Below are 25,470 nucleotides of genomic sequence, written 5' to 3'. Positions count from 1 at the left end.
CAGCCATGGCAGCCGCCATGCTAACAACACCAACAACCTTCAGCTTTCTATTTTCAACCGAGAGCATTCTTGGAGGATTTTCGAACAGCCTTTAATGTCATCATCAGCAGTAACCCTGGACAACAACCTTTATTCTCCGTCCAGCACTGTGTGATCTCAGTCCAGCAGTGTTTCAGAACAGCTTCTCCTTCTCCACCATCTTCATCTTCTCTTGCTCAAGCAGCATCTTCCTCCACAACACCATGAGCAGTAGCTTTCAATCCAGCACCACCAGCAATAACAACGTCCAGCAAGATACTTCCAGCACAACAGACCCAAGGTTCCAGCAGAGCAATAACACCAGCAGGATTTGATTTCAGCGCTTCAGCTTCCTCTTAGTCCAGTAGCCCATGCCCATCAGCGTCTTCTCCAGATCCAGCAGTGCAGTCGTGAGCCTCTAACAACATCTTCAGCACAGGCATAACCACCTCCTTTTTCTTGTTTCGATAGTCTTGCATGCTGTGTTGATGGACTATGCTCTCTTTAGTTAACATCTGTTAGTTTGAAACTGATAAAAACGTGAATAATGGTGCCATTTTTGTTTGGCTTGTAAATGCATGCTTCTGGGTTTAAATATGAATTCTGGGTTGAATAGTGTAGGGTCTGTAAGTTTTGTTTTGGTTGTGGAGAATTTTACAAAGAAGAAAAATGATTTGTTTTATTCTTCTGGTATGTTTGACAAATACATCCTAATGAATTATTTACAGTTTTCTTTAATGAATTTTTTCTTGTTTTTCCAAACAAACCTAAAATATTAATTCTTAATAACAACACAACTTCATAAATTTTTAAGTGTTTCAAGAAGCAAGCTATCTTTTTTTAGTTTTGTTTAAATTTATTCTAAGATATATTGTATGATTAATATGCATGTGAGAGCCTTGTTTTAATATCAATTGTAATTTTAATATATGCTTAATGTACATGCTCGAAATTGTTATGATTGTAAGTTCGTATTTTCTAATTATATTGGATGTTTATAAATTAAACATATTGTTCTCACTTATTTAATTTTATTTGCTTATCTTGGACAACATAATAAACATTACAAACATAAATCAATATAAAAGCCCAATCTAATATTTTTTTTTTTTTTTAAATAACAATCATGAGATTACATAATCTCCTTATTCAAACTTATTTTTCCCTGAAATGTCTTGGACAAGATTAGTAACTGAGCAACTTAGGCTGATCCAGCAACACATAGCCATTGTCCCGCAAAGAGAGCAGTGCAGTTGTGATTAGGGTTGATAGAATCAAAGAGTGCAGTGGTCAAATTGAACGATTGTGTAATGTCAGAGCAGGTGTCATTACTTCTTACTCCAAATACTTCATCACATTCTGGAGTTATGGGCTTCAACAAATCACCCCCCACTGCTCAACAACATAGAAAAAATGGAGTTAAATATATCTTATTTAAACAAAAGATATTAAAAAAAAAAGGAGCTTAACTATAATAGGAGATCAATTCAATCTATCATGATAATACAACTAGGAGTGAGTTAAAAAAACCAAAAAAATCAAACTATAAAAAAAACCTGATTAAACAGATTAGAATTTTTAAAAACTGACCGGTTTGGTTTTATAAACCTAGAACCGAAAAAAATCACACCGAACCGAACCCAAACCGGGAAAAAATGAGCCAAACCGAAAAAAACCGAGCTAAACGGGAAAAAACCGAGCCAAGCGGGGAAAAACAGAGCTGAACCAGGAAAAAAAACCAAGTCAAACCGGAAAAAATCAAGCCGGTCGGTTTGAACTGATTTTTCCCAAAAATAATTGAACTGAACCGAAACTGATTTTAGTTTTTTTTATTTTTTAATAAAAATCAAACTGAATTGAAAATAATTATTTCTAAATGCGATTAGAGGGTCTAACCACTACACTATAAAGTTACAGTAAAGTAGTTGCAGTTGCAATTTCAATTTTTTTTTACTATGATGCCAAGTACTTCCATCAAGAAAGCGGCTTTCAGCCATGGAGAAAATGAGAAGAGAGAGCACCAGAATTGAGCTTAAAAACAATGCTGAGTTGTGGTTTCCCTTGGCCTTTTTAAGAATGACTTTTTCTTCCTCCCCTTACAAGTGGATAGTCAATAGTGATGATGTCTTCTCTTCTGTGGGATGTAGCTTCTCATAACTTAGCCTCCTTTATATAGTACTGTGCTCAGTTTTTAATGGAAATGAAGCCAAAACTCTTTGTTATGTGAGTTCTCACAAGGGCCGGAGCCGGCTCTGTATCTGGATTACACGCATCCCCACTGTGCTAATGTTCAAGAACTGAGAGAAGAAAGGTGTTACAGGTGCAGTTCCAAAGGCTACCCTTGCTGCTGCCATTGAAAAATACATTGAAGCTTGAAGAGAGAAGAGCCGCAACAAATGTCCTTTAGAAATCTCTAGTTACAATTGCCATTGCCTTGTATGCCCTGACAATGCTGTCCCAAGTTTTTATATCATGATGTGTAGTTTGATAATTACATGCATCTGCTGAACCATCTTTCTGCATATCTCACAAATCTCTGAGCTTAAGCTAAAATGCATCCATGACGGTTAGTCAATCATAGCTTGCCCAAAACCAACGCTATTGAAGAACTATCCTTGACCATTTATACATGATTAATAGCAATATCCCAATCAAATTATCAAATTAAGTAATAAATTCTTGTAGTGATTGGGCTTCGAAGAAACCCCAAAACAGCAGTGATTAGGCCTTGCATAATTTTATATAGCCTAGGGAAACATGGAACAAACAGCAATGCAGCACAGATGCATTCATTACCAAGTCAGTATTCCTTGTCCTTGTTGCTTCTTTCTGAAAACATAAAATTCTAGTCCATCCGTCAGCCTGAAGTGCCTATTGGCAGAAAAAGTTCATATTTGTACCATATGCAGCTGCAGCCAGCCAACGCATGGAAATTTTTTACATAATTCGACAGATAGAAGAGATAAAAATGGCCGTGCCTCAAGCCTGAGTTCACGTTTTGAAGCTTTTAAGAGGGATAAAAGACCTACATAGGGAAACACCCCAGCAAGGGATAAAAGACCTACATAGGGAAACACCCCAGCAAGGTAAACTTAAAATATAAGGTAAAGCTGAAACAACAGGGAAAAGAGCTCATTTGAAAACAATAAGCTGTTTGTTTTCCTTCACTGAACATTTTGCACCAAGTTGAAAATTCATATAATCATAAACAGGAAAGCGTCAAATGGAAATATAGGCGAGCAATCCCCAGCACATGGCACGAGCACCTTGTATCACCACCGGAATTGTATCATACTAGGTCCAAACTATCACCAAGAAAATATCAGTAAAATTACCTCCACTCTTCAGGTAGTCCAATCAAATTGGGGATCAAGATATCTATATACTGCTCCAATACTGTTGTGCAGCTGATATGCCAGTTCCTGTTGCTGATGATTCATACCAGTATCATGATCCATCACTGGCATAGCAAACCTACCAGCCAAAGTGCCGGAGACATTCCCCATTTCAGCTGTGATTCCGCTGGTAGAAGCAGAAAGATGATTCTTACCATTCAAATTCCCAAATCCTCCACCTACATTAATTGACTTGCTCCTCATCACATTACCCTCTAGGTAAGGAACATTGGTGAGCACATTTTTTCTTGACTCTGTGACCCTATTTATGTCCATATTATTTCCTTCATAATCAACACTGACCATACCACCTGTCCCACTGAACTGTGAAGAGATCATTTCTTGCATGATTTTCTCAACAGAGCTCTGAAATTCATTTGGATCAACCTCATTGGACTGCGATGACTGTTGCATTGGTGTCTGAACAGGTGAGTTTGCTGAACAGACATGGTTCATAGCAGTTGATGCTGCTAAAGTATTGTGGGAACTTTGAGAAGGATTGCCAGATGATGATGGCGTCAGACAAGAGAAGGGAGAAGAGGGGTTGGGCTGAGCTGGTGGCCAAGTGGTTGAAGAACCAGCAGATGGAATCTGAACAGAAGTCCCAGTATATGGACTGCCGGGACTAGTCATCTGATTTTCAATTCGTGAATTCATGGAATTCTGGTGAAGAAGCCCGCCAACAGTGATGGCAGAGGAAGTGGTGGAGCTTGTGCTGAGGGAATTGTTTGCGCTTGCAACACCACTGCTTGCGGAAGGATGCATGATGCTTGCCCGTACATTATGATGATCATCATTCGATGTGTGTCCAGTAATTTGACACTGCTTTTTCTCAGGTGGTTGCTGATTGGAATCGTGCACTCCAGAAAATGGCCTGGTTTTGCGAGGGAACTGGGCCAAACTCTCTGGTAAACAAACAGGAAGTTATTATGTGAAGTAAGAACTTTATTTAACCACAAGTCAAAATATTCTAATACAGCCTCCATATGATAGTTCCAGGAAACTCTCTGATGACTTCGGGACAAATGGGAGAAGTTTACTGTCACATGTAGGATGTCAAGTAATATTTTAAGCCATTTTCTCTGTTATACAACCTTTGAAGCCATCCCCTAGCAGCTAGCAGGGTGTGTCCTAGCAATCTATTGGTTTGTTTGCCGTTTGTAAAACCTAGTAGCTTTAACTTTAGGAAGCTCTATGCATAGATTGTAGTTTTTATATTTTGGAAAGGAAACTTCTGCATATCATACTTCAATGCATTTTTGGGTGGTGAGATGAATAATCATTCGATATGCAATGCACCCTTCTCTTAAAAAATTAAAATTGTAGGTATTTTTTCATTTCCTTTTTGGTTAAACATAGATGTGAAAGTTTAGAGAGAGTTTCAATCAGCACAAAAGCATTGAGAAATAGAAGATAAGAACATCAAACTGTGCAACTTATGGCAATCTTTGCTGACAAGATTTGATTGATAATTATATTTGCCAATATATCAGAACAGGTCAAAAAAGAACGTATACCAAATGGGGGAAGTTTCTTTGAGCTTACCTATTGGTCCCTTCCCAGCATCTTGAGTTGTATAGTCAATCAAGTCTTTCATGCAGTTTACCACCTCTGATATCTGCAGGTTGTTCAGTAAACATGCAAAAAAAAAAAAGAAGGTTCTTGTTAGATTATCAAGATATGATCAGTCCAACGTTTTTCAGAAAGAGCAAGAAGCAGATACCACATTTCAAATATAATGCAATCACGCAAATATGGAGTTGCATATTCATCTTATGTGCACGTGTTTTATTAGGGCAGGATATATCATCTTAAATTCAAATCCAAAACCTTGAGGGCGAGGTCACTTGGTAGGTAAAATTGGCAGGCACTATTGCTACAAAGAATAAAAGACCAAATCAAGCAGGAAGGAACCAAGAGCTAGGAGAGAGGATGGCATGCATCAGTGGCATCAAAAAGAGCCTAGAAAGAAAACGCATGGGAGGAAGTTTAAACCACATTCAAATGAATTCACATGGGCAACTAGGAAACTCAAGTAAAATATTATGCCTTCGCATTTCCAGAACATAATCAACCTGTGCACTAATAACCAATGTAAAAGAAATGAGCTTATTCAAGTCCAATAATCAAGGATGGCCAATTTGAAATTAGAAAATTGCAATAAACTATACCTGGAGACATCGCACATATCTTTTTGTGAATCCTAAATCATTAACTAAAGGTATCTCCAAGGCTTTTGCTAGTTGACAAGCAGATGCAAGAAACCTGGAAAATTCACACCCATAGATATAAGCCAAACAAAAGCCACCAGGAGGAAATAAAAGTTCCACTCTAATTTACCTATCAACATATGTATCAAATTGAGAATCTAAGAAGAAATCAAACAAGAAGCCATCTAAAATTATATCAGTTGAGTTGAATATTCATCAAGTACCATGCAGGAAAAAAATCCAAACATAACACTTTATCACAGCCATCATGTCACAGTCAAGTTGCTGGATGCTATCATTGATGTCATTATGAAGGCCATTAGCTGAGTGACAATCAGGCCCTATTTGAGAGTCAGAGAATTAAATTACCATGTTGCAATAGTTTACTCAATGCAACTTCATCCATGTTGCAGACCTAATAGTCAGGGGTGAATTAGTTTCCAAGTTGCAACATCAAGGTGGTTAGTCAAATGCCTAAAAGTCCCAGATGATGCAAATCATGTACATAAGTGGAGCATGTCCCACATAAAAAATTTGAGGTCTTGCAACTCATGTGGAAAAGAGGGGGGGAACATCATGTCAACTCTTAGGTTCAGCAATTTTCATTGTTCAGCAAAGAAAAAATGAAAAAAAAAAAAATATAAAGTTTTTAACAGATTATATGAACACAAATTATGAAATTTCAAATAACGGTGGCAAGAAAAAACCACCATCAACTAGTGACAGCAATCAAAAGATTTCAAAGCAAAAGGAACTCACATGTTACAGTTAGTTTCTAAATCAGGTGAAGAAGAGCTCGATGAAGCATTTTGAGCAGAAGCTTGGTATTTCTGTGCCACAACTCCAAGCTGGCTTACCTGCAAGGTAGGAAAGTGATCTATAAAAGTTACACAAGAATTTAAGAAGACCTTATACCTTACCACCTCAATAGTGCAAATGGACAGAAAATAAGCAATCACATAAGATGAAAAAAATATGAAAGCGGAAGACTTCAGAGAAAAATTTAACTATGTAACTGTGATTCAGAGAATAATTGACCTCTGATGGCAAGTATTGCAGCAATTAAATCTGAAGTATCATAAAGGGAGATTCCATCCACATGTGCTCCAAGCTGATGAAACTTGGATATGTTGACCATCCTTGGGCACTTCCAATTAAGTATCAAAGAAAGGTGACAAAAGAGAATCGCTCCCTAAAGAATGGAGACCAATTTCCCAGACAAGGAGGCCAAGCTTCTCAGGAATTTATTTAAGACCTCTCCTTTCACCAATTCTTGTTAGGATTATCCCCTAGATGGCTAATCATGTAAATACAAAAGTTTAAGGGCTGTTCAAAAACAGATTAATTCTCCAATTTTCTAGAAAATTGATGTCAGAAAATGTAAAACTAGAACTTCATGTTCAAATACAATATTTCTCTATCTAGAAAACTAAAAAACTAGTTTTCCAATTTTCCACATCTATACTAAGTTTAGAAAACCACATTTTAGAGGTTATCCACAGTTTTCCAATGCAAGTTTTTCAAATGAATAAAAAACATGAACAATATAATTTTATACACACACAAGCATTTTTTAGCTAGGTAAAATATTTAAAAAAAAAAATCATATTTAGCTAGTGTCAAATTTAATTTTGATTATAAAATATTTTTTTTAAGGTAACAATATAACTTTTTCATTATAGTTCTTAATTCAAATAAAATAAAATTAATAGTCTATAATTAGATTACCACAAACAAAAAATAGTAAGATGACTATTATAAATTATGGTTTTTATTTTTTATGAAAAAGTGTTGTAATCTTGATGTATTTTTTTATTTTTTCAAATGAAAAAATCGTTTTCGTTTTCAATAAATGAACATGTTTTCCAATTTTTCATTGAAAAAAGAAAAGAAAAGAGGAAGTTGTTTTTACTTAACACACCCTTAAGGTTTCATTGCATCATTAATTTCCAAATTTCTATATGTTCTACTTTCCTAGATCAGTGTAGCTTGCTGCTTTTCTGAGGCAGGAAATTTTCCAGCTACTTTCATGCAATCTCTATATTCATTAGAACTTAAGTTCTGATCATGGAAAGAAAAAGGACATTCAACCATAAATTCTGAGAATTGAATAGCGCATGTGAAAGCTTAAATTAATCATGATAACCTAATCCAAAGATTCCAAAAAAGCTGCACCAAGATCCCCACTCAAGAGAAAACATAATTTACAATACAAATTAGAAGCACTAAATTAGCAACCTGAGGTATAATCAACCTTCGCGGAATAAGTTCCTCATGGCGGCATGCACAAAACTCCCAAGAGCAAATCTAGAGAACGTGGATGAACAAAGATAATTAGGGCATCAATGATATTTATAGTTAATAATAAAAGTATATAGTTTCAAATATCCCCCAGGTGCAATTTATCAACGCCCAAACCTTCAGATCTGGAGAGAAAATGATACGAAGTTGGCCATTGCGTACAACACGAAGGTGCTCAAAAACACTCTCTTGTATTGCTTTTGCATAGTCAAGTACAATTTGACCACTTGCATTCTGATATTCATGAGGCATATCTACATAAAGAAGCTCTTCCAAAGTGCCACTATCATATTTGATTTTGAACAACCTAGGAAGAACCTCTACAGTTGTTTCTGAAATTGCAGAAACAAGAACCAAAGAATGAGAATTGCACAAGACTTCAAATATTATTTCAGAAAAGGAAAAGAAAAGGATGACACAATTCCTTCGCTTTTCATAAATTGTTATCTTTAGTACTTTAAAGTTTGTTGGAGACTACGTGTTTTTTCCATCCATTTGTAAGCAAATTCATATCTGCATCATTTAATCCAAAGAATGAGAGAAACTCTAAACTTTGATTCCTTTGAGCAAATTCACATCACATTTGATTTTTCTTTCTGCACTCTCTCTTCACAAATCTACTTCCCCTCAAAACTGATCCAAGTGCCTAACAAGGCTAAGTTTTAAACAATGAAATGGATTGCAATAAATGCCTCATGAATTCAATGAGTGAATATTTATCAGATGATTTTCAGCTTTGAATGGGTCAAGCATCCATTAAGATGAAATTTTTAAAATCTTGATACAGAAAAATATTAGAAATCTTAATAAATTGCACATGCATAATTACAGAGCATCGCATATAAACATGCAACATTTTGATTTTTGATCCACAAGTTGCAAAATATAGTAGAAACATTGAATAAATGATAGCAAAGATATGATAAACAGCATATTTTGCTTATCACTAAGTGCCACTCTAACAAATCAATGGCAAATAACAAAAAAAGTGGAGGCTGTAAGTAAAAGTAGCATACCAAAACCACGACCAGGTTTGCAATTGCATATCTCACAGTGCCACAAATCCTGCAACATTTCCATTAAATTTCAAAATTTTCTAATGTCAATAGAAGTTCAAAAGATATGCTTACTCAAAAACTTCATATTTTACCCTACGTTTTCATTCCAATTTGGTCATGATTCCATTGTGTTGTGAAGAATATGAAGTCTACAAAAACTCAAAGAAAAACAACTGCACACATAAGGCAGTGTTTGTTTAAGAGGTAGAATTACACATAGCACAGGAGAGAATCCAAGCTCAAAACTTCTGCATTTTACCGCTCATTCTCTCCTAAATGCATTTATTCATCATTTCTTTTACATTAAATTGAACAACATAATCCAGCGTAGAAGTATTGAAGTTAAAAAGCAATGGTGTAAGTCAACCAAAGATATTCTGTTCCTTATCCCCCGGTTCCCCTCAGAAAACATCATGCTATCTTCCTCGGTCAATTATATTCATCTATATAACAGCATACCTGAGGAAAAACACCATTTGTTTGGCGGCTATTTCCATACAACGAAACACATAACCTTTTCCTTGCATTGGAAGCAAAAAACTCAGCCACAAATTTCCTCCAGAATTCAATTTTGTTATCCTACATAAAGACCAGTCACTACAAACACAAGTAAAAAGCCAAAAACTGACAGAACACATTTTCTCCTGGAATCAAACAATTTTACCTGAGGTCTATGCCGCTGCTGATAAATGTATTGAGTCAATCGCCTAGCACCTGTTCCCGGTTCATACGGTGGTCTTGCAACAGATCTAACTGGCAAATTTTGCTGTTGAAACTGTTGTATTTGGGGCTGTTGATGAGGAAATGCCCTCAAAAGTTGCTGCTGTTGTTGCAGCTGCAGAATCTGATGTTGCTGTAAGTAATTCATCTGTGAGACAGCAGCCTGAGGAGACTGCCTGGACATCTGGAAGAACTGCTGCTGCTGCTGCTGTTGCTGCTGCTGTTGGAAAACCGATTGAACGGAAAGTTGATTCTCCACTTTAACAGGTCCAATGCCTGTTCCAATCCGGTTCTGTTGTGGTTCTACTTTCACTGAACCCAGACTCTGCAAGGACTGCAACCTACGATGGGGGGCAATCTGGTCATTTATTACATGTGGCTCCAATTTTACAGGTCCCATGGCGCCCAGCCCGCCTCGAATGGACTGGAATTGCTTCTGCCCGTGTTTTATCATGTGTGGCTCAAATTGTTGAACTTGAGGTTGGTGATTAACAGATGGGTTAGAAATTTGCTTGCTTTGAATTTTTCCAGATGAAGCAGAACTCACCATATTGGAACCATCAAACAATGAGCTGAAACCCACATCATTAGCTACCATAGAAATAATAGTAGACTCTAAACCAGAAAGTCCAGAGCTTGAAACACCTTTCCCAAAACCCTGATTGATAAGAGAAGACGCACTGGGAGAATTTCCAACCAAATTCACGTTATACTGACCTGGCTGCATGGAACCATCTCCTTGAGACCCCAAAATGGTAGAATTTGATCTCAAAAGCACAGGTGAAACAGACTGGGAACCACCGATTGGAGTCTGTGGCCTACTTGGTATCATTTTTTGGCCTAAACCCAGAAAACACAACCATATTTCATTTCACAAAATGACGAGAAATTTTCACTGCAAGCTTGAATTTTTATCAACACCCATTTTCCCAAATGAGCTTATCTAAACAACCCAAAAAATAAAAACATAAAAATTCAGCATCTTAAACCTTTGAAGCCAATTACAGCACACATTAACCATAAACAAAAGAGAATGCAGCAGGTTTTCCACGGACAATAGGACATAACCAAGGAATCGCAAGAAACCTTCAACAAATTCGGGCCTCAGATTATTATATAAAACAGAAGAAAGCTTTAGAAGAGAAACCCATTTTTTCTTTTTTTCTTTCTCTTTTTTTTTTTCTCAGGAACCAGACAGACTACAAAACGTATGAAAGAAAGTAGTAAATGAATGTGAAAGTAGAAGCCAGCTAGCACCAGATAGAGGGAGAAAGTGCAATTACCCACAAGTGTTGGTTTATAGGCAACGCAATTGAATGGCAATCTTCAGAGAGAGTGAGAATGTTTTCTGAGCGTTTAACACACTAAACAGAGAGTGAGTGAAAAGGGCTGTGTGGCAGTGTTTGGAGTAGAGAGAGAAAAAAAATCTATGATGATGATTCGAAAAGGTAAAAGAAAATAAATATGCTAAAGGACACAAATGCTACAATGACGAGGTTTAAGTGGACCAAAAAGTATATAGAGAGATCTGAGCATATATATTTAGAGCGCGGTCTAAAACCCGGCCCAGTCCGTATCTGGGTGAATTAATTCGGATTAAATAGTTAATTTTAAATTAAATTTTTTTAAGAAAAATTAAAATAATATAGTTTTAAAAAATAAAAAATCATACTGGTCTCATTTATATTTTAACTAGATCACTCAGGTAAAACCATCCAATTTAATATAAATATAAAACCTGACCTAGATATATATTGATGAGAGATTTAATAACACTAATTTGGGTTGAATTTTTATACCCGTACAAGTAATCTTAAATGAATATATTACTTTTTTCAGAAGTTAATCACAGGACTAAATAATTCTTATTTTTATAACATGAAATTATTAAAAACTACTTGTTTTCATAAAACTATTGGGTTTATTGCATAAAATTATTTGATCCATAGGTTTGTTTGAAAATATAGTAGAGATTTTTTTATAATAAATTTTTTTTAAAATTTTTTTTTTTAATGTCAACACCAAAATAATTGAAAAATAAAAAAAAAATTTAAAACTAAAAAAAAAAATTTAAAAGAACGATTGCAAGTAATAACAAAGTAAAGGGCATGTCTGCAAGAGGATTCACTCTCCATTTGAATTTTATTATAACTTTGATGAGTGTTTTGAAATTTTAATATAAAAAATGTAATGATTTTTTTTTTTTTTTTTTGATGTTTATAAAGATAGAATCCTAGGGCTAGAGACAGGATAGTTATATTATCATTATAAGGTTTAAATTGACTGTCGTTTATAAAGATGAAGGACTATTTTTGACATGCAAACTAACCTCATATACTCTTACAGTTGGAAAAGGTAAAAAAAAAGACGCAAACCAGCCCATTTGGCATCGTTGCTATTTTTTGAGCAGAATATAAAAGGAATTAACGTCTCTCTTTCCACATTGAGTTTTTGCATGCAGGACTAGTTCCTGAAGCCCTTCCTAAAGATGCTGCTGTGCATTCATCTTCTACTTCAACAACACAGCTAGATTGTGGCTTCTATCACGAGCACCTGCTGAAAATGCAACTGTGGGAGTGTCGAGTAAAGATGGAATTCAACCTAACAACTTGTCATGTACCCACTTTATTTGATTTTCTGATGATTAAAATTAAAATTGATGAAGTTAAAGATAAATTCTGTGAAAAACCTTCTTCTCATTTAATGCTCTAACCATCATTACAACGATTCTACATTGTGATTTACATTATTCAGTTCCTGATTTTCAGAACCCTTCAGCCTACAAATCAACAAATGTTACAGGGGTAGACAATGACAAGAGATGCCTGTTACCTGGATTCAACTGCATGAGTTTCTGAGCCTCTCGGAAATGATCGACGCCACCAGATCTGGAAGGCTTTGCAAAGATTGGGACATTCGGTGCCATGCTTGGAGAAATACCTAAACCATTCAGTGAACAGCTCATCCTGCTGCTTCAAAGGAAGTGTAAGGAGTGTCTGACCCATGGCTTCTTCTAATGCTTTCATGTCCAATCCCTTTTTACATCTCTGTAACCAACCGAAGTCCAATAGCATTGGCCCAAACCATGCCTGGAGAAGCGCTGCTCTTGCTTCTGAGCGGCAATGCAATTTTCTGGTTCCCATTGCAATAAATAAAATTGCAGAAACCCGGCTGAGCTCATATCTAACCATCGGAGATACACTCCCATGCATGCTAAGCAACTCTCCTTGATGTGCCCACATATCCACAAATTCCTCACCAATCTGCTGATCGACGAGAATTTCCAGTAGCCAATTGATGTTGTCAACCTGTCTGGAGATGCGTCCAATCAAGGGCGGGCTTGTTTCTTTTTTCGCCACTTTCCCAGGGGATATGATACCAGAGGCTTCCTCCATGAGCCTGACTAATGAACCTAGACAGGACTGACAAACATCATAAAGATCTTCCTTGTTGAGATCGTGTTGATCCTTCTCATACACTGAACTTTTGCAAAGGAGACCCTTAACTAATGACTTCAGTTCATTTCTTGCATTGGCATCAGCACAAGTAGTAATAGACCAAACAAGCTGTCTAGCTAGATTTTGTTTAGAATCTTCTGGGCTTAGCAAGTGGAGTCTAGCCAAAATGTCTTGAGTTGTTGTCTCATCAAATTTAAACACTGCAAATAGATTCCTAAGTCTGTTCTCTTCTTCCTCCGTCCAAGGGATAGCCTCAAGGTATTTCAGACAGGATAAAACACCTTTAGTAAACATTATGCCAGCTGATACCTGGTCATAGTTCCAAAGATCTTGTTGGATCAATAAGCAAATGGTTGAAGACATAGAGATAAAGTTGTCAGAAAAACACATCATTCTTTGGACTCTTGAATATGAGGCTACAAAAGACAAGATCCAAGCCCTGTACTGTAAACTTTTATACATTACAGTGAATGACTTGCACAATCATTTTTTCTATAGCTAGGCTGTGTAACAATCTAGAAAACGGATGATCCCAGTACAAGAAGTTGAAGATCATTAAATGGGTGGTTGCCACGACTCCTTTGCTTTGAGCATTAGTTCAATGCCGATGGCAATTAGACCACTGGATTTTTGCTATTTTGATCAAATCCAGTAGCTCTAATAGCCATAAACAATGTGCCTATGCTCAAAACATTGTCATTCCAGAGATCACACATTTTATACCACCCAACCTAGCATAATCTATGAGTTCAGCTCCTAACATCGTAATGTCTCCTAAATAAGATTAAAAAGACTAATCCATTGATTGATCCTTCTTCAATATCTGTATATAGTATAATTTCTACATAAGTGGATCTTAAATTGACTCTTCTATCATAAGAATGATGAGCAGAATCAATTTTGTAGGCTTGTGACATTGCAGTTGCAATGCCAAAAAAACCATGGGTGTTTCTTCATTCAAATCAGAAAAGTTTGAAATTGATGCTTTTCCAATTAGGATGAAAAGCACCAAAAGACAACATTTTCGCAACTGCCCCTGCAATACCAAACACACACTTAGAGAACCCTAAGAAATTATGACAGTCTCAAATCCCATCTAGTATACCTAAATATGGAATAACATGAAGAAGGGATTTGGTAGGATTCTTTGCAAAAAGCGAACTGTAAATATCTGCACATTCACATACATTTGCATGTTGCATCTTAGTAAGGATAGAACAATTGTCAACTCCATTATACTTGATCTCAATCTCTGACTAATTGGGATCGGTTGCATTAATCACTTTCTTCCATCCCATGGTATATAAGGAAACTCTCTGTAAGATGCTTAAAAAACAAACCATCTGCGAGATATTTAAAACTTGCATGAAAAAATCTCCAACTTGATTATGAAATTTTATTTACAAAATAAACCAGTTGAGGAGAACCTAGTTCACTGTTTACCTTAACCACCTATTGAAGGTTAGTGGGTAAGCCAATATTCCAGCAAGCACAAAAGGAAAGCTGTGAACAATTGTGATCGATGCGATTGTTTAATTTCAATCATCCGTGCATGACACGCGTGCATGCACATGAGACTCCCATCAGTGCATGTACACGTCATACACAAACAACTAAGATTGGACAACGATGTCACAACTGCTCAAAACCCCTAAAAGCAACCTTAAATGATCAAGTACTCTACATTTAAAATAGGAGAGTACTGTTCTAACTCTTATAGAACAATCGCATTACATCCATACAAAGCATGATTAAGATATAAGCCTGGAAGGAAAGCTTTAAACATTTGCGATTGATGAGATAGTCCAATCTCAACCATCCATGCATGACATGCACGTGTGGTTCCACATCATGTTTATGCTTGACCACAAATACATCATGCACGTATAACCGAGATTAAACAATCTCAACGCAAGTATCCATAGCAATTCCCATTACCGCACAGACTTGAAAATCAATTGCCGCTGAATCAATAACATAATAATTTTTTTTCCCTTGAACACAGATGTGAAAGAGACTATACCCAGCTAAAATCTTCAGAAAATAAAATAAAATAATATCCACAATAACACACAACATTTCCACTAAAACCGATAAACAAACACACAAAAAAAACAACCCAAAAACATAATAATAATAATCATCATCATCATCATCAAAAAAAAAAAAAAAAAACAGAAAACAGAAATCTAACCTCAAGTATATCAATGGCTCTATAAGCCCCGACCTTCAATAACCTTTTAGCAATATCCTCTTCAAACATCAACTCAATTGTGTCCCTAAAAATTCCCAAATTCTCCACATCAGGCACTTCTATCCTACACATTTTTCTTGACAAATTACCACCACCATCACTGTTACATTTCGAACCCAAGTTTTTCCGATATTCGCATATCAACCCCGCAAAAACTTCTGAATTTGCAATCAAGACATCCGAACTCAACTCCAACACCAAACCCCCACCATTCTTCCCTCTCAAATTCAGCCTGACATCAAACACGCCCCGACCCGAATCCAACCCGGAACCCGATCCAGAATCCGAAAACGACCTCCTCTCATTCCTCCCCCGGAAAGACTCAGATCTCGATTTCGAGTTCAAGTGCACCGGCGGCGACGAGTCGGGTATGATGTCTCTGGTCGTGTCGCCAGTAGGATCCGAGTCAATAGGCGAGACCCGGCCTGGGGAGAGGATTCTTCTCGGGTCTATCCGACCCACGAAATTTAACCCGGGCTTGGGTGAGTTGGAGAATGAGTGCGGACCAAGCTTTGAGACCGAGTAGTCGGGTTTATTGTTCTTCTGGAAACTGGGAGATACAGCAAAAGAACAGCACCACGAAGATCTCCGGCGGCGACACTGATAGGTTGAACTATGCCTTTTGTGAGTCGACTCGGCCATGGATCAGAACGGAGTGATAGACCGAGTCAAGTCATAGGGATAGAGAGTAAGACTGAAGTGAAGACAGGAAAGAATGGGAAGGGAAGGGAAGGATAGTGTGTTTATGGGATATACGTGTGTCCTGCCCTTTTATTTATTATTTATTCATTTAAAAAGAGAATTAATTTTGTTCTTGGAAATGGTGAAGGTTGATTATATTCTTTTAAAAATGTTTTTTTAAAATGTAGATTTTAAAAGATTGATTATATTCTTTTCGTGTTTTTGGTAGTATAGTATAATGTAGATTTTATTTTAAAAATGTTTTCTATTTAAAATTATATTAAAATAATTTTTTATTTTTAATATTAGTATATTAAAATTTTTAAAAAATAATAATTTAATATTTTTCGAGACATATATATTTTTAAAATACATGCAAGCATAGGTGAAGATGCAGCACCAATCATGTTTTTAGTGTATTTAGTATTATAATGTATAATATTTTTTAAAATATGTCTGGTTTAAAATTATCAAAATTATTTTTTTTATATAGTGTTTAGGTTTTGTTTGTTTTTGTGTTTCAAAAATGATTTTGAAAAAATTAAAATTTTTTTTTTGCTTTAAATTAATTGTTTTTTAATATTTTCAAATAATTTTGACATGCTAATATCAAAAATAATTTTTTTAAAATAAAAAAATTATTATTTTAATTTTTTTAAAATAAAAAACACTCTAACAAATTTAAAATAACCGCAATCATACTTTTCAAATCTGCACGGGTTAATTAAAAAACTCAATCAAAATTAAAAAAATAAAAATAATTAACCATGTTATCCATAAATTAATGTAATGACCCAAATAAAAATAAATAAAATTAACCCGAGGCAAATGGTGATAAAGGAGGGGGGAAATGTGAGTTTAATAAAGTGTGATACTTGATTGAGGAGTGAGGGAATGAGCTGGAGCTTTCATGTTATTGGGTGGGGAGGGAAGGAAGGAATGAAGGCAGGCTGAGGTGTAAAGTAAATGATGGAGTGTTATGTTGTTTTTTCTTTTCAAACATTCAATGTATTTTGAAGTTTAAATCTTGTTCATGAAGACTGAAAAAAAGTATTGATTACATAATTATATTTAAGTCCGAGGTTTGTTTTTTAATTTTCTGGATTTCAATGCGTTCTTGAATTTTTAATTTAAAACAAAGTTTTAGGTTTAATTGATGCTAAGTTAGCTAAAATAAATATTATTTAACTCAAACTTGGATTATTCATAAAGCATCGATTTCTTGTTGATTTTTTATTGATTTTAATATAGTATTTGGAAACGTGATTACAGTTGTTTTTTGAAGTATTTTTTATTTAAAAATATATTTAAATAATATTTATTTTATTTTTAAAAAATTATTTTTAATATCAGCACTTCAAAATAATTTAAAAACTAAAAAAATATTAATTTTAAACAAAAAAAATTAAAATAAAAACTGAAAATTAAAAAAATATAATTTACATCGCGTTCCAAAACACTCTATATAGCTCAAAAAAGATTATACTTTTTTGAAAAAAATAGATAAGTTAATTTCTCGGCCTGTCAATTGATAAACTATAAAAATTAAACTTATTATTATGATTTTAAAGGAATTAAATTAACTTCTTGGTTCAATAATAAAATTATTGAACTTAATTAGTGCCCCTTGAAGGTATAGTTTTGATGAAAGTGAATTAAATATCTACATTATCTTACCAATGTTTTAAGTCTTAAAGAAACTACGAAAAGGAAATTATTTATAAATATATCGTCAATCTAAATATGAAAATCTTAAAATTAAAGTATTTGTACTATTTATCTCTTGTTTTCCCCGTTATCACAAGGCAAATATATATGGATTTCGTTGTTCACAAGATTGTGCTGACCATTAAAGAATGTCATCTACCTTTTAAAAGAAAAAGGGTATTTTATATGGTATTTTCTTGCCAATTATGTAATGATAAACCATTAATAAATGCATTTGCATTCAATTTAATTAGTTTAAAACATGTGTATTTATATTTTAATAATTAAACATTATATTCAAAATCTGCATTAAGAGACATTAATTACGAGAGAGAATCAAAATGATTTTTCCAAGAAAAGTCTTTGGGTGAAGATTTTTTATAATTATTTGTACTTAAACTAAATGATAGGTTATGCTGTGAGCCTTAATTTAAGATTAATAGTTTTCATATTAATCTCCATGCAAACTGATGTGTCAGCTTATAAGTGATAGAGTATGGTCCCGTAAATTTAAATGATTGGTCATGCCACGGGTACGTATGAGAATTTTGTATAAAAAATTGTTTATATAGCGTTATTCTTTTTAAATAATAGATAAAAAGTGCACTTGTAGCAGTCTTTTATTTTTTTATAATTTTTTTTATTTGATTTCTTATTGCTGTTATCAATATTTTTTTCATCATATATGTGATCTCAATTTAAAAAAATAATATTTCATATGGATCTAGAATTGATAGTGTTTGTCATTTTAATAATAATAATTTTTTATTTGAAAATGTATCAAAATAATATTTATTTTATTTTTTTAAAATTTATTTTTTATATTTATATATCAAAATGATCACAAATATCAAAAATCTAATTTAAAATAAAAAAAATCTATTTAAAAAAAAAAACACAGTATCACTATCAAAATAAATATTACTTATTCAAAATAATTATGTTAGTAGTGATGGTATTGATAAAGATGGATGATGATCACGAGAATTGATGATATAACTTATAAGTAGTTAAATTAACGACAGGATCCAGCGACAATCGTCATGATAATGATGGTATTGACGAGTCGGTGATGGTAAAGTTGTGGTTTTAATGCAAAAATATATCTATTTTGATGTATATTAGTATTATTTTTTTTTAAAAAAGGGGGTTAATTGAATACGAAGTTACACAATTTAGCACAAATATTTTAGTCATATTTCAAGATATTAATTTGATAATTTAAAAGGTTTGTTTTATTTATTGATTTTTTACATTCAAGTTCTTATTAAATTTATTTGAATATTGAAATTCATCTTCTTTGCCCAAGACCGGAAAGCTATGGACCAGTTAAAAGAAAATGTTTATTTGTTAACCTGATATATGGTGTTTTTATATAAATATTTTTTTAATTAAAATAATATATATTTTAAATTTTTTTATAATAATATATCAAAATAATAAAAAATTTCATAAATATATTAATTTAGTCTATTCCAGTTAAAACTAATTTCAAAAACATTTTAAAAAACAAATTTGTTGTTTATTTTTGTATCTAAAAAATATTTTTTTAAAAAAATAAATTTATTTTATTTTAAATTAATATTTTTAAAATTTTTAGATGAAAATAATATGTTAATATAAAAAAATAATTTTTTAAAAATAAAAAAAACTATTATTATAATATATTTTTTAAATAATAATACTTTAAAAATCCACAACAACCCATTATAAGTGTCGGGACGGATTGTTCCTCTTCATTATTTTTTTTTAATTTTTTATTTTTCATATGTCCGAATCCCACGTGATCTGGGCCAGGAAGTCAAACACTTCAACGATTAAAAAACAAGAAAAATTAGTAGCCATCACTAATGTCATGGACATGACATGCAGCCATATTAATGTAGTCTCAGAGCACCTCCAATGAAAAAAAAATGAATAGTTAAAAATAAAAAATTAATATTTTAATTTTTTCTGTTTTATTTTGAACACTAAAAAAAAACCAAATAAAAATCACTAAAAATACATTTTCTCTTCCACAAATGCTATTAAATCTACATATCTCTCAAAAGAGCTAAAATTAATCAAGTGGGGCCAACAAAAAAATAAACCAATTAAATCTAGCCATGTGAAAAAAAAAATATCAAAATCATTAAAAAAAAAAAACACTTATTTTTTCACCAACCTCTAACTAGAATTTTTTTAAAATGGTTTTTTTCTATTGAAATATACATAAAAAAAAAGCTATATTCATTATTTTAATAACTATTTTATCAATTTATCTTTTCAACGATTAAAATAACAAATTTTTTATTAGAGATGCTCTCAAAAACACGTCTCTAATCTTTCGTGTTTGTTTGAAAATGCAATAAAGATTTTTTCAAAATATTTTATATTTAGAATTAAAAATTAATTTAAAAAAAAAGTTAATTTTTTTAAAAAACACAGTCATATCCCACCGTCATCACACACTTTTCCAAGAACCCTAACACATGTCAATTAGGCCATACCTTGTGGGCCCTTTTGATTGGTCGCCGTACCATATGCGACACGTAGCTGTCATAAAAACACAACAAAAATCCGCCGGTCTAATCCTCATATAAAATATCTACACGTAGGAACCAGAAGATTTCTTGAACAGAGACCAGGACATAATCATCTGACACGTGTTGTACATGGGTCCCTGGGTTGACACGTGTTACCTTACGTGTTGCAATAGCTACCGCATCACCTCGCATATTTAAGGGTTTGCTTTCTCCATCTTTTTCACGTCGATCGTGCAGGTCCAACTTTGCACAAGAATATCATATTCATACCATATCCTTTTCGCTCTTTTCCTGTAAATTCACAGGGTTTTGTTTCTTTGAAATGATGGAAGGTGATACAACAATGGCGGCGAGGATTGATAGAAAAACGTCAATAGAATTTGAGCCAAGGACTCTAAGAATGGAGCAAATCCAATTTGCCAGGGTATGTGCGCATGCTTCTCAGTTTATATCTCCTTGAGGCTTGAGGGGTCTTAGACGGTTTTGTTTACAGACAATTCTGTGTTTGAAATGGTTGTGGGACTGATAATCAGGTAGGATGGAGTTCATATTAGGTAATGCATGCTAAAATTGGGTTACGATTTGTTACAGGAAGCAGCTCTATATGTGTTGAATACGTGCAGCATAGAAGCAGCTTTGAGTATATTTACAGAGGTAAACAACCTTTTAGATTATTGCACACACACATATATATATATATAGGCTGCAGTTTGCATGCTCTTCGTATCTTTTCTTAACTACTCTCTCGTGATTGTAGGGCGAGGAGCCGGTGGTGGGTGTGGCAAGACGAAATGGAGACGCCATTAATGGGATGGAAATGAGTAAAGAAAAGCAGTATTTGGAAAATGAAGATGAAGATGAAGACGAAGACCTGCAGCTGCCTGGGATAAGAGAAACAGCATCTGCTCCTTTTTAACTGATTTATTTGCCAGCACAACTACTTTATATGTAAATACGATTAGTTAATTCGCCATTAATGGAGAATCCAAAATCTGCCTTTCCAAGTGTCGGCCTACCTATCTACACATAACTCAATTCATTCAACATCATCTTCTTTCTTTCTTTTCCAGAATTTCATGTGTATAAAACACCTTATACATGAAATACCAAGTAAAAAAGTTCATCTAAGATGTTTTTATTTCCTTATAAATGAGAAATTAATAAATAATCTTAAATGAAATTAATATAATTAATGGTTTGCTGTCATCGTCGTCGCCGTTCAAGACAATATATATCCTAGTTGTTGTTCAGAACTTGCGAGTTTTCCACGATTTCCTCTCGCAGGAGGAAACCATAGCTTCATCCTAGGCATAATTAACCAAGATTGATGTCTTGTGGGTTACCAATTTAGGTAAAGTAGGTGAGCAGAGTGGCAAGAAGTGCCGCTGTCTTGCTAGGAAATGGACAATTAGGTTAATGTACGGTCCCGATCTAGTACAAAATGGACCTGCTGATGGTGGATAGGAAGTGCTTTACAAAGATTGTCTTGGACCCTATTGTTTGCAGCTGGGGCATCAACAAGTTCTTGGAGGTTGCTTGATCCTCTAAGAGCCTGGAGGGTTGCTTGATTTGGATCATTCTGCCGATGCCATTGCTCTTATGAAATTCTACAACTTATTGTTCAGAAGGTAAATCATCACCGAACTGTCCGTTGCAGACACATAAAGATTTTGCTTTCTAAGTTAGAAAATTTCTTCAAATGAAAATTAGTGATAAGCAATGCAATTAGTGTAATTAAATACACAAATTAGCACTATGGAACTGACAAGAAATGTCCTGTTTGGGCACCCTGCATCAATAAACAAACAGAAGCTGCGTCGAAACCAGCAGCCCACGAATAGAATAGCTAGCTGTGCTCTCAACACGAACAAAGCCAAGCAACACCATAGATTGCAAAACCAAGAACTATGAATCCAGGTAGAGTTAATATATGAATCATACGCGAACTTAGCAAGCACAGAAGCAGCAGCAATAGAGTAAAATTTGTTGTAGACTGATTCATAAGCAAATGGTAGCTAGTATTTATGCAGTCATGTTCCATGCAATAAGATGTACCTGTTATAGCTTCGAGGCCAGACATCAAGAATCTGATTAGCTAACAACATGCCAGCCATGATCGAGTTTCTACTTCCTGCATTGAAGAAAGACATGAAATAAAAAAACTTACGTGGAACGAATTAACAGTGTATGTGTTTATGGACATTTTATATAGACAAAGCGAAGTACAAGAAGAAATCTGGCTTTTTGACAAAAACAGTAATAACTTTTTATCTAATCATAGAATTGGATTAAAATCTTGTCTGGGCGTTTTACAGGCCTTGTAATTACCTGTAATTAGTGTCAACTTGCTGAAACTAACCTAGGTTGGGAACAATTCGGTCCAAAAGATCTTGTTTTTTAATTTTGATTTTGATCAAGATTGGTAAGTAATCTATGGGCACAAGCAGTCCTCTAATTCAAAGATTATGTGTAAATGTAATATACTTTTGACTGATTGTTAGATCAACCCAAAGAAAGTTGATACCTGAGCTGTCTACCGGAGAGGAATTGACCAGAATGTTGTTCAATTCCTGCTGGCTTCAGGTTCTTCTCGAGCTTAGCAAACCGGCATGTCCTCTTTCTCGCACCTCGATAAATCAAATTTCTGCAGAAAGTTCATCTTTGTCATCCGTTGCCGCCGTCTCATCCTCAGATGGCCAGCCATTTTCGGATAAAATAATCAAATTTGGGGCACCAGCTGCTTTCTCAATAACAGCTTAAATTAAGAGAATTCAACAACGCATCAAAAAAATTCGTAGATAGAATTAATAAAGAACTAGAAATTTATGAAAATTCTCTAGAAAATTTGTCTTTTTGTAAGTTTTTAGCCTAAGCCTTGGCATGGCAAGCAAATTTAATAATATATAAAAGACAATATGGAATAAAATAAGTGCAAGATTAATACAAGAGATAATCTTCTAAACAATTCCCTCTTTGCATTCTTGCAAAAAATTTCAAGTGGAATTATTGGATGTTTGAACTTACTGAATGATTCTTAGTTAATTTCTACCCATAGTTTTTTATGCATCAACACTTTTTTATATATTTAAATTCTTTTTTAAAAGAAACTAGAGGGAAGGTAATAACCCGATATCCTTGGGCAAGTCAAATTCTTGTTCAGACATATACGAGTTTAGTGGGCTGTCAGATCCAATATTTTTAAACTCAGCCAAACATCAAACTAGAGCATGTGCGGGTCTGGTGAATAACTAAACTCAATATCTTTACGCTGAGTCCAAGTATATATGACCAATGTTGGGTCATGAGATTTTAATGAGTTGAAGATATTTTTCTTCTGATAAATTAAAGATATTTTCCTTTTAATCATTTAAAGATTTTTTTTTAATCATAAAAGAAGTTTTAATATTATAAAAGGTGGAGAGGGCTTTTTAGTCCTTTTTATATATATAAAAAAGTAAGAAGCATGAGCTATAAAAAGATGGATATTCTCTATTGTGTGTGTATACTTCTCTCTAAAATATTTATTGAAGCATTTGAAAGTCTTAAATTTATCAACTTGGATCTCAATTGGGTTTTGTTGGGTTGTTCCGGGTCACAAGGGTCAATTGAGTTTTGCTGATTTTTACTTGTCCTAGTTTTTTGTTTTATCCGAACCAGTTCGGGTTTAATAACTTTGATATTAAATCAGATATTTTAAATGACAAAACCAGGTCATTTTGAAAAACATCCCTGCTTTGTTTATTCAGCAGTGTGCAAGCATAGGGTCTTCCATAGATTAATTTGGGAAACCAAGCAAGTAGTTAGGAATCAATTCCAAAAGAAAGCTATTCAATCTTGTTATATTAGTTTGGATAGAAATTGGTCCTTAAGAACTCTACAATACCAATCCATTCTCACACTCCAGGTGAAATGCTTCATTAAATCTATCAACTAAGCTTGTTTAGTTTTTTGTATCAGGTCAGGTAAATGGTTTGTCGTGTGAGGAATTTATTCTCCCCTCAACTTTTAATTCACTGTCTATCTGCTCATGCTTTATGTTGCAGTGGGAAGGTCATAATGGAATAGCCAAGTTATGCATGTTTTGGATCAGTGTTTGCAGGCCATTCTCATACGAAATCAGTCAAGGAAGAAGCAAGAACAGGGAACAAGATCAGTGTGACGATGGAAGGTCACGTGTTTTTCCTTATTCCTTCTCTTCACAAGATAAGAGGCTGAACAAAGGGATGCTTCGACATGTATGGGAAATTACAGCATGAAGCATAGAGCACAAACACGTATCTGAGAAGTGCTTGCTTTCCCTGATTGCAGTGACAACAATGCTCGGAGCCCCTGCACTTCTGTCACATTGTTCAAATAAGAACCTATAGGGTTGCAATTGTTTCTATTTTTTTTCCCATTTCGTTATATAGTGGGGGTGGCAATCATAGATGAGTGCAGAACTAGTGACAGTGGATGAGATACATAGCTAGATCGATTTTGATTGGCATCGAGCGATCATGCTGATATAGGCTGAACAAGATTGAGGCTATGTAATTAATCCAATATGTTCTACCTATGAGATCAACGAAACTGTGTTTCAGCAAGAGAAACTTGCAAGAGACCAAATGTTAACTTCTAAAGATGAGATGATGCGAGCATCGAGCGATCATACTGATAGAGGCTGCACAAGATTGAGGCTGTGTAATTAATCCAATATGCCCTACCTATGAAACCAATAAAACTGTGTTTCAGCAAGAATTTTTTTTCAAATAGTTTTTTATGCTGAAAAACATGTCAATAATATTTTTTTTATTTTTTAAAAATTATTTTTGATATCAGTATATCAAAATGATTCAGAAAGTACAAACCACATTCAATTTAAAAAAATAAAAATTAAAATTTTACAAAAAAAAAGTTAAACCGCAGTGCCAAACGGCCTCAACCAGGCACAGATACAACCAAGCACCGGATATTAAGTTATTGACTGTTAAAGATGAGATGATGCGCTTGATTGATACTATCAATAAATTTCAAGCACTGCGAACGTAATTAATCCAAATCTAAAACTATAAAAAACAAATCCCTTCATGATATACGAGTTCGGGCTCCATTATTTACAGGGTGATTCAAAATCATGGTGTGATGAAATAGGGAATCCTTGGCA

General features: G+C 34.2%; 3 protein-coding genes and 1 long non-coding RNA gene across 7 annotated transcripts; 2 read left to right on the top strand and 2 right to left on the bottom strand.

Moving 5' to 3' along the window:
• The first annotated feature begins 1,692 nt into the window (after positions 1–1,692).
• LOC140955820 (uncharacterized) lies at positions 1,693–4,695 on the top strand. Its single transcript, XR_012170374.1, has 2 exons — positions 1,693–2,817; positions 2,928–4,695. It is a non-coding gene; the product is annotated as an uncharacterized lncRNA (long non-coding RNA).
• On the bottom strand, positions 3,154–12,565 carry LOC118040355 (transcriptional corepressor SEUSS-like). Of its 4 annotated transcripts, none has more exons than XM_073410543.1 (10): positions 12,535–12,565; positions 9,647–10,542; positions 9,442–9,561; positions 8,941–8,989; positions 8,042–8,256; positions 7,862–7,930; positions 6,383–6,480; positions 5,585–5,678; positions 4,959–5,031; positions 3,154–4,318 (listed from the first exon to the last, which is right to left on the bottom strand). In XM_073410543.1, the coding sequence occupies exons 1-10, from the start codon at positions 12,548–12,550 to the stop codon at positions 3,363–3,365; spliced, it is 2,586 nt and encodes an 861-aa protein (XP_073266644.1). In that variant the 5' UTR covers positions 12,551–12,565; the 3' UTR covers positions 3,154–3,362. The 4 variants fall into 4 exon arrangements, with proteins under 4 accessions (XP_073266644.1, XP_034903166.1, XP_034903165.1 ...); XM_035047275.2 differs by lacking the exon at positions 12,535–12,565 and adding an exon at positions 10,986–11,181 and having other exon boundaries at positions 9,647–10,645; XM_035047274.2 differs by lacking the exon at positions 12,535–12,565 and adding an exon at positions 10,986–11,181.
• A 176-nt stretch (positions 12,566–12,741) lies between these two features.
• On the bottom strand, positions 12,742–16,056 carry LOC118040356 (BTB/POZ domain-containing protein At2g13690-like). The gene is made up of 3 exons (XM_073410344.1): positions 15,355–16,056; positions 12,891–13,469; positions 12,742–12,834 (listed from the first exon to the last, which is right to left on the bottom strand). Exons 1-3 carry the CDS (start codon positions 16,054–16,056, stop codon positions 12,742–12,744), a joined length of 1,374 nt encoding a protein of 457 aa, XP_073266445.1.
• A 4,507-nt stretch (positions 16,057–20,563) lies between these two features.
• Positions 20,564–21,336, top strand: LOC118040357 (uncharacterized). Its single transcript, XM_035047283.2, has 3 exons — positions 20,564–20,751; positions 20,919–20,981; positions 21,085–21,336. The coding sequence occupies exons 1-3, from the start codon at positions 20,650–20,652 to the stop codon at positions 21,241–21,243; spliced, it is 324 nt and encodes a 107-aa protein (XP_034903174.1). The 5' UTR covers positions 20,564–20,649; the 3' UTR covers positions 21,244–21,336.
• The last annotated feature ends 4,134 nt before the right edge of the window (positions 21,337–25,470 follow it).

This window comes from Populus alba, chromosome 7 (assembly GCF_005239225.2).
Source record: "Populus alba chromosome 7, ASM523922v2, whole genome shotgun sequence".
NCBI lineage: Eukaryota > Viridiplantae > Streptophyta > Magnoliopsida > Malpighiales > Salicaceae > Populus > Populus alba.
The sequence above is the reverse complement of the archived record's forward strand: the minus strand, read 5'-3'. Positions and strand labels throughout refer to the sequence as shown.

What these genes read in the sequence shown, in the direction of transcription:
- LOC118040355 (XM_073410543.1), bottom strand. An exon ending in TTAGAAACTAACTGTAACAT is followed by an intron (nt 5,679 to 6,382) that starts GTGAGTTCCTTT and finishes TGAATTTTCCAG; the next exon opens with GTTTCTTGCATCTGCTTGTC. An exon ending in GATATGTGCGATGTCTCCAG is followed by an intron (nt 5,032 to 5,584) that starts GTATAGTTTATT and finishes AACAACCTGCAG; the next exon opens with ATATCAGAGGTGGTAAACTG.
- LOC118040356 (XM_073410344.1), bottom strand. Translation starts at nt 16,056, where the DNA reads ATGGCCGAGTCGACTCACAAAAGGCATAGTTCAACCTATCAGTGTCGC. An exon ending in GAGCCATTGATATACTTGAG is followed by an intron (nt 13,470 to 15,354) that starts GTTAGATTTCTG and finishes AACTATGACCAG; the next exon opens with GTATCAGCTGGCATAATGTT. An exon ending in ATGGGAGTGTATCTCCGATG is followed by an intron (nt 12,835 to 12,890) that starts GTTAGATATGAG and finishes AATGGGAACCAG; the next exon opens with AAAATTGCATTGCCGCTCAG.
- LOC118040357 (XM_035047283.2), top strand. Translation starts at nt 20,650, where the DNA reads ATGATGGAAGGTGATACAACAATGGCGGCGAGGATTGATAGAAAAACG. An exon ending in AGCAAATCCAATTTGCCAGG is followed by an intron (nt 20,752 to 20,918) that starts GTATGTGCGCAT and finishes GATTTGTTACAG; the next exon opens with GAAGCAGCTCTATATGTGTT. An exon ending in CTTTGAGTATATTTACAGAG is followed by an intron (nt 20,982 to 21,084) that starts GTAAACAACCTT and finishes TCGTGATTGTAG; the next exon opens with GGCGAGGAGCCGGTGGTGGG.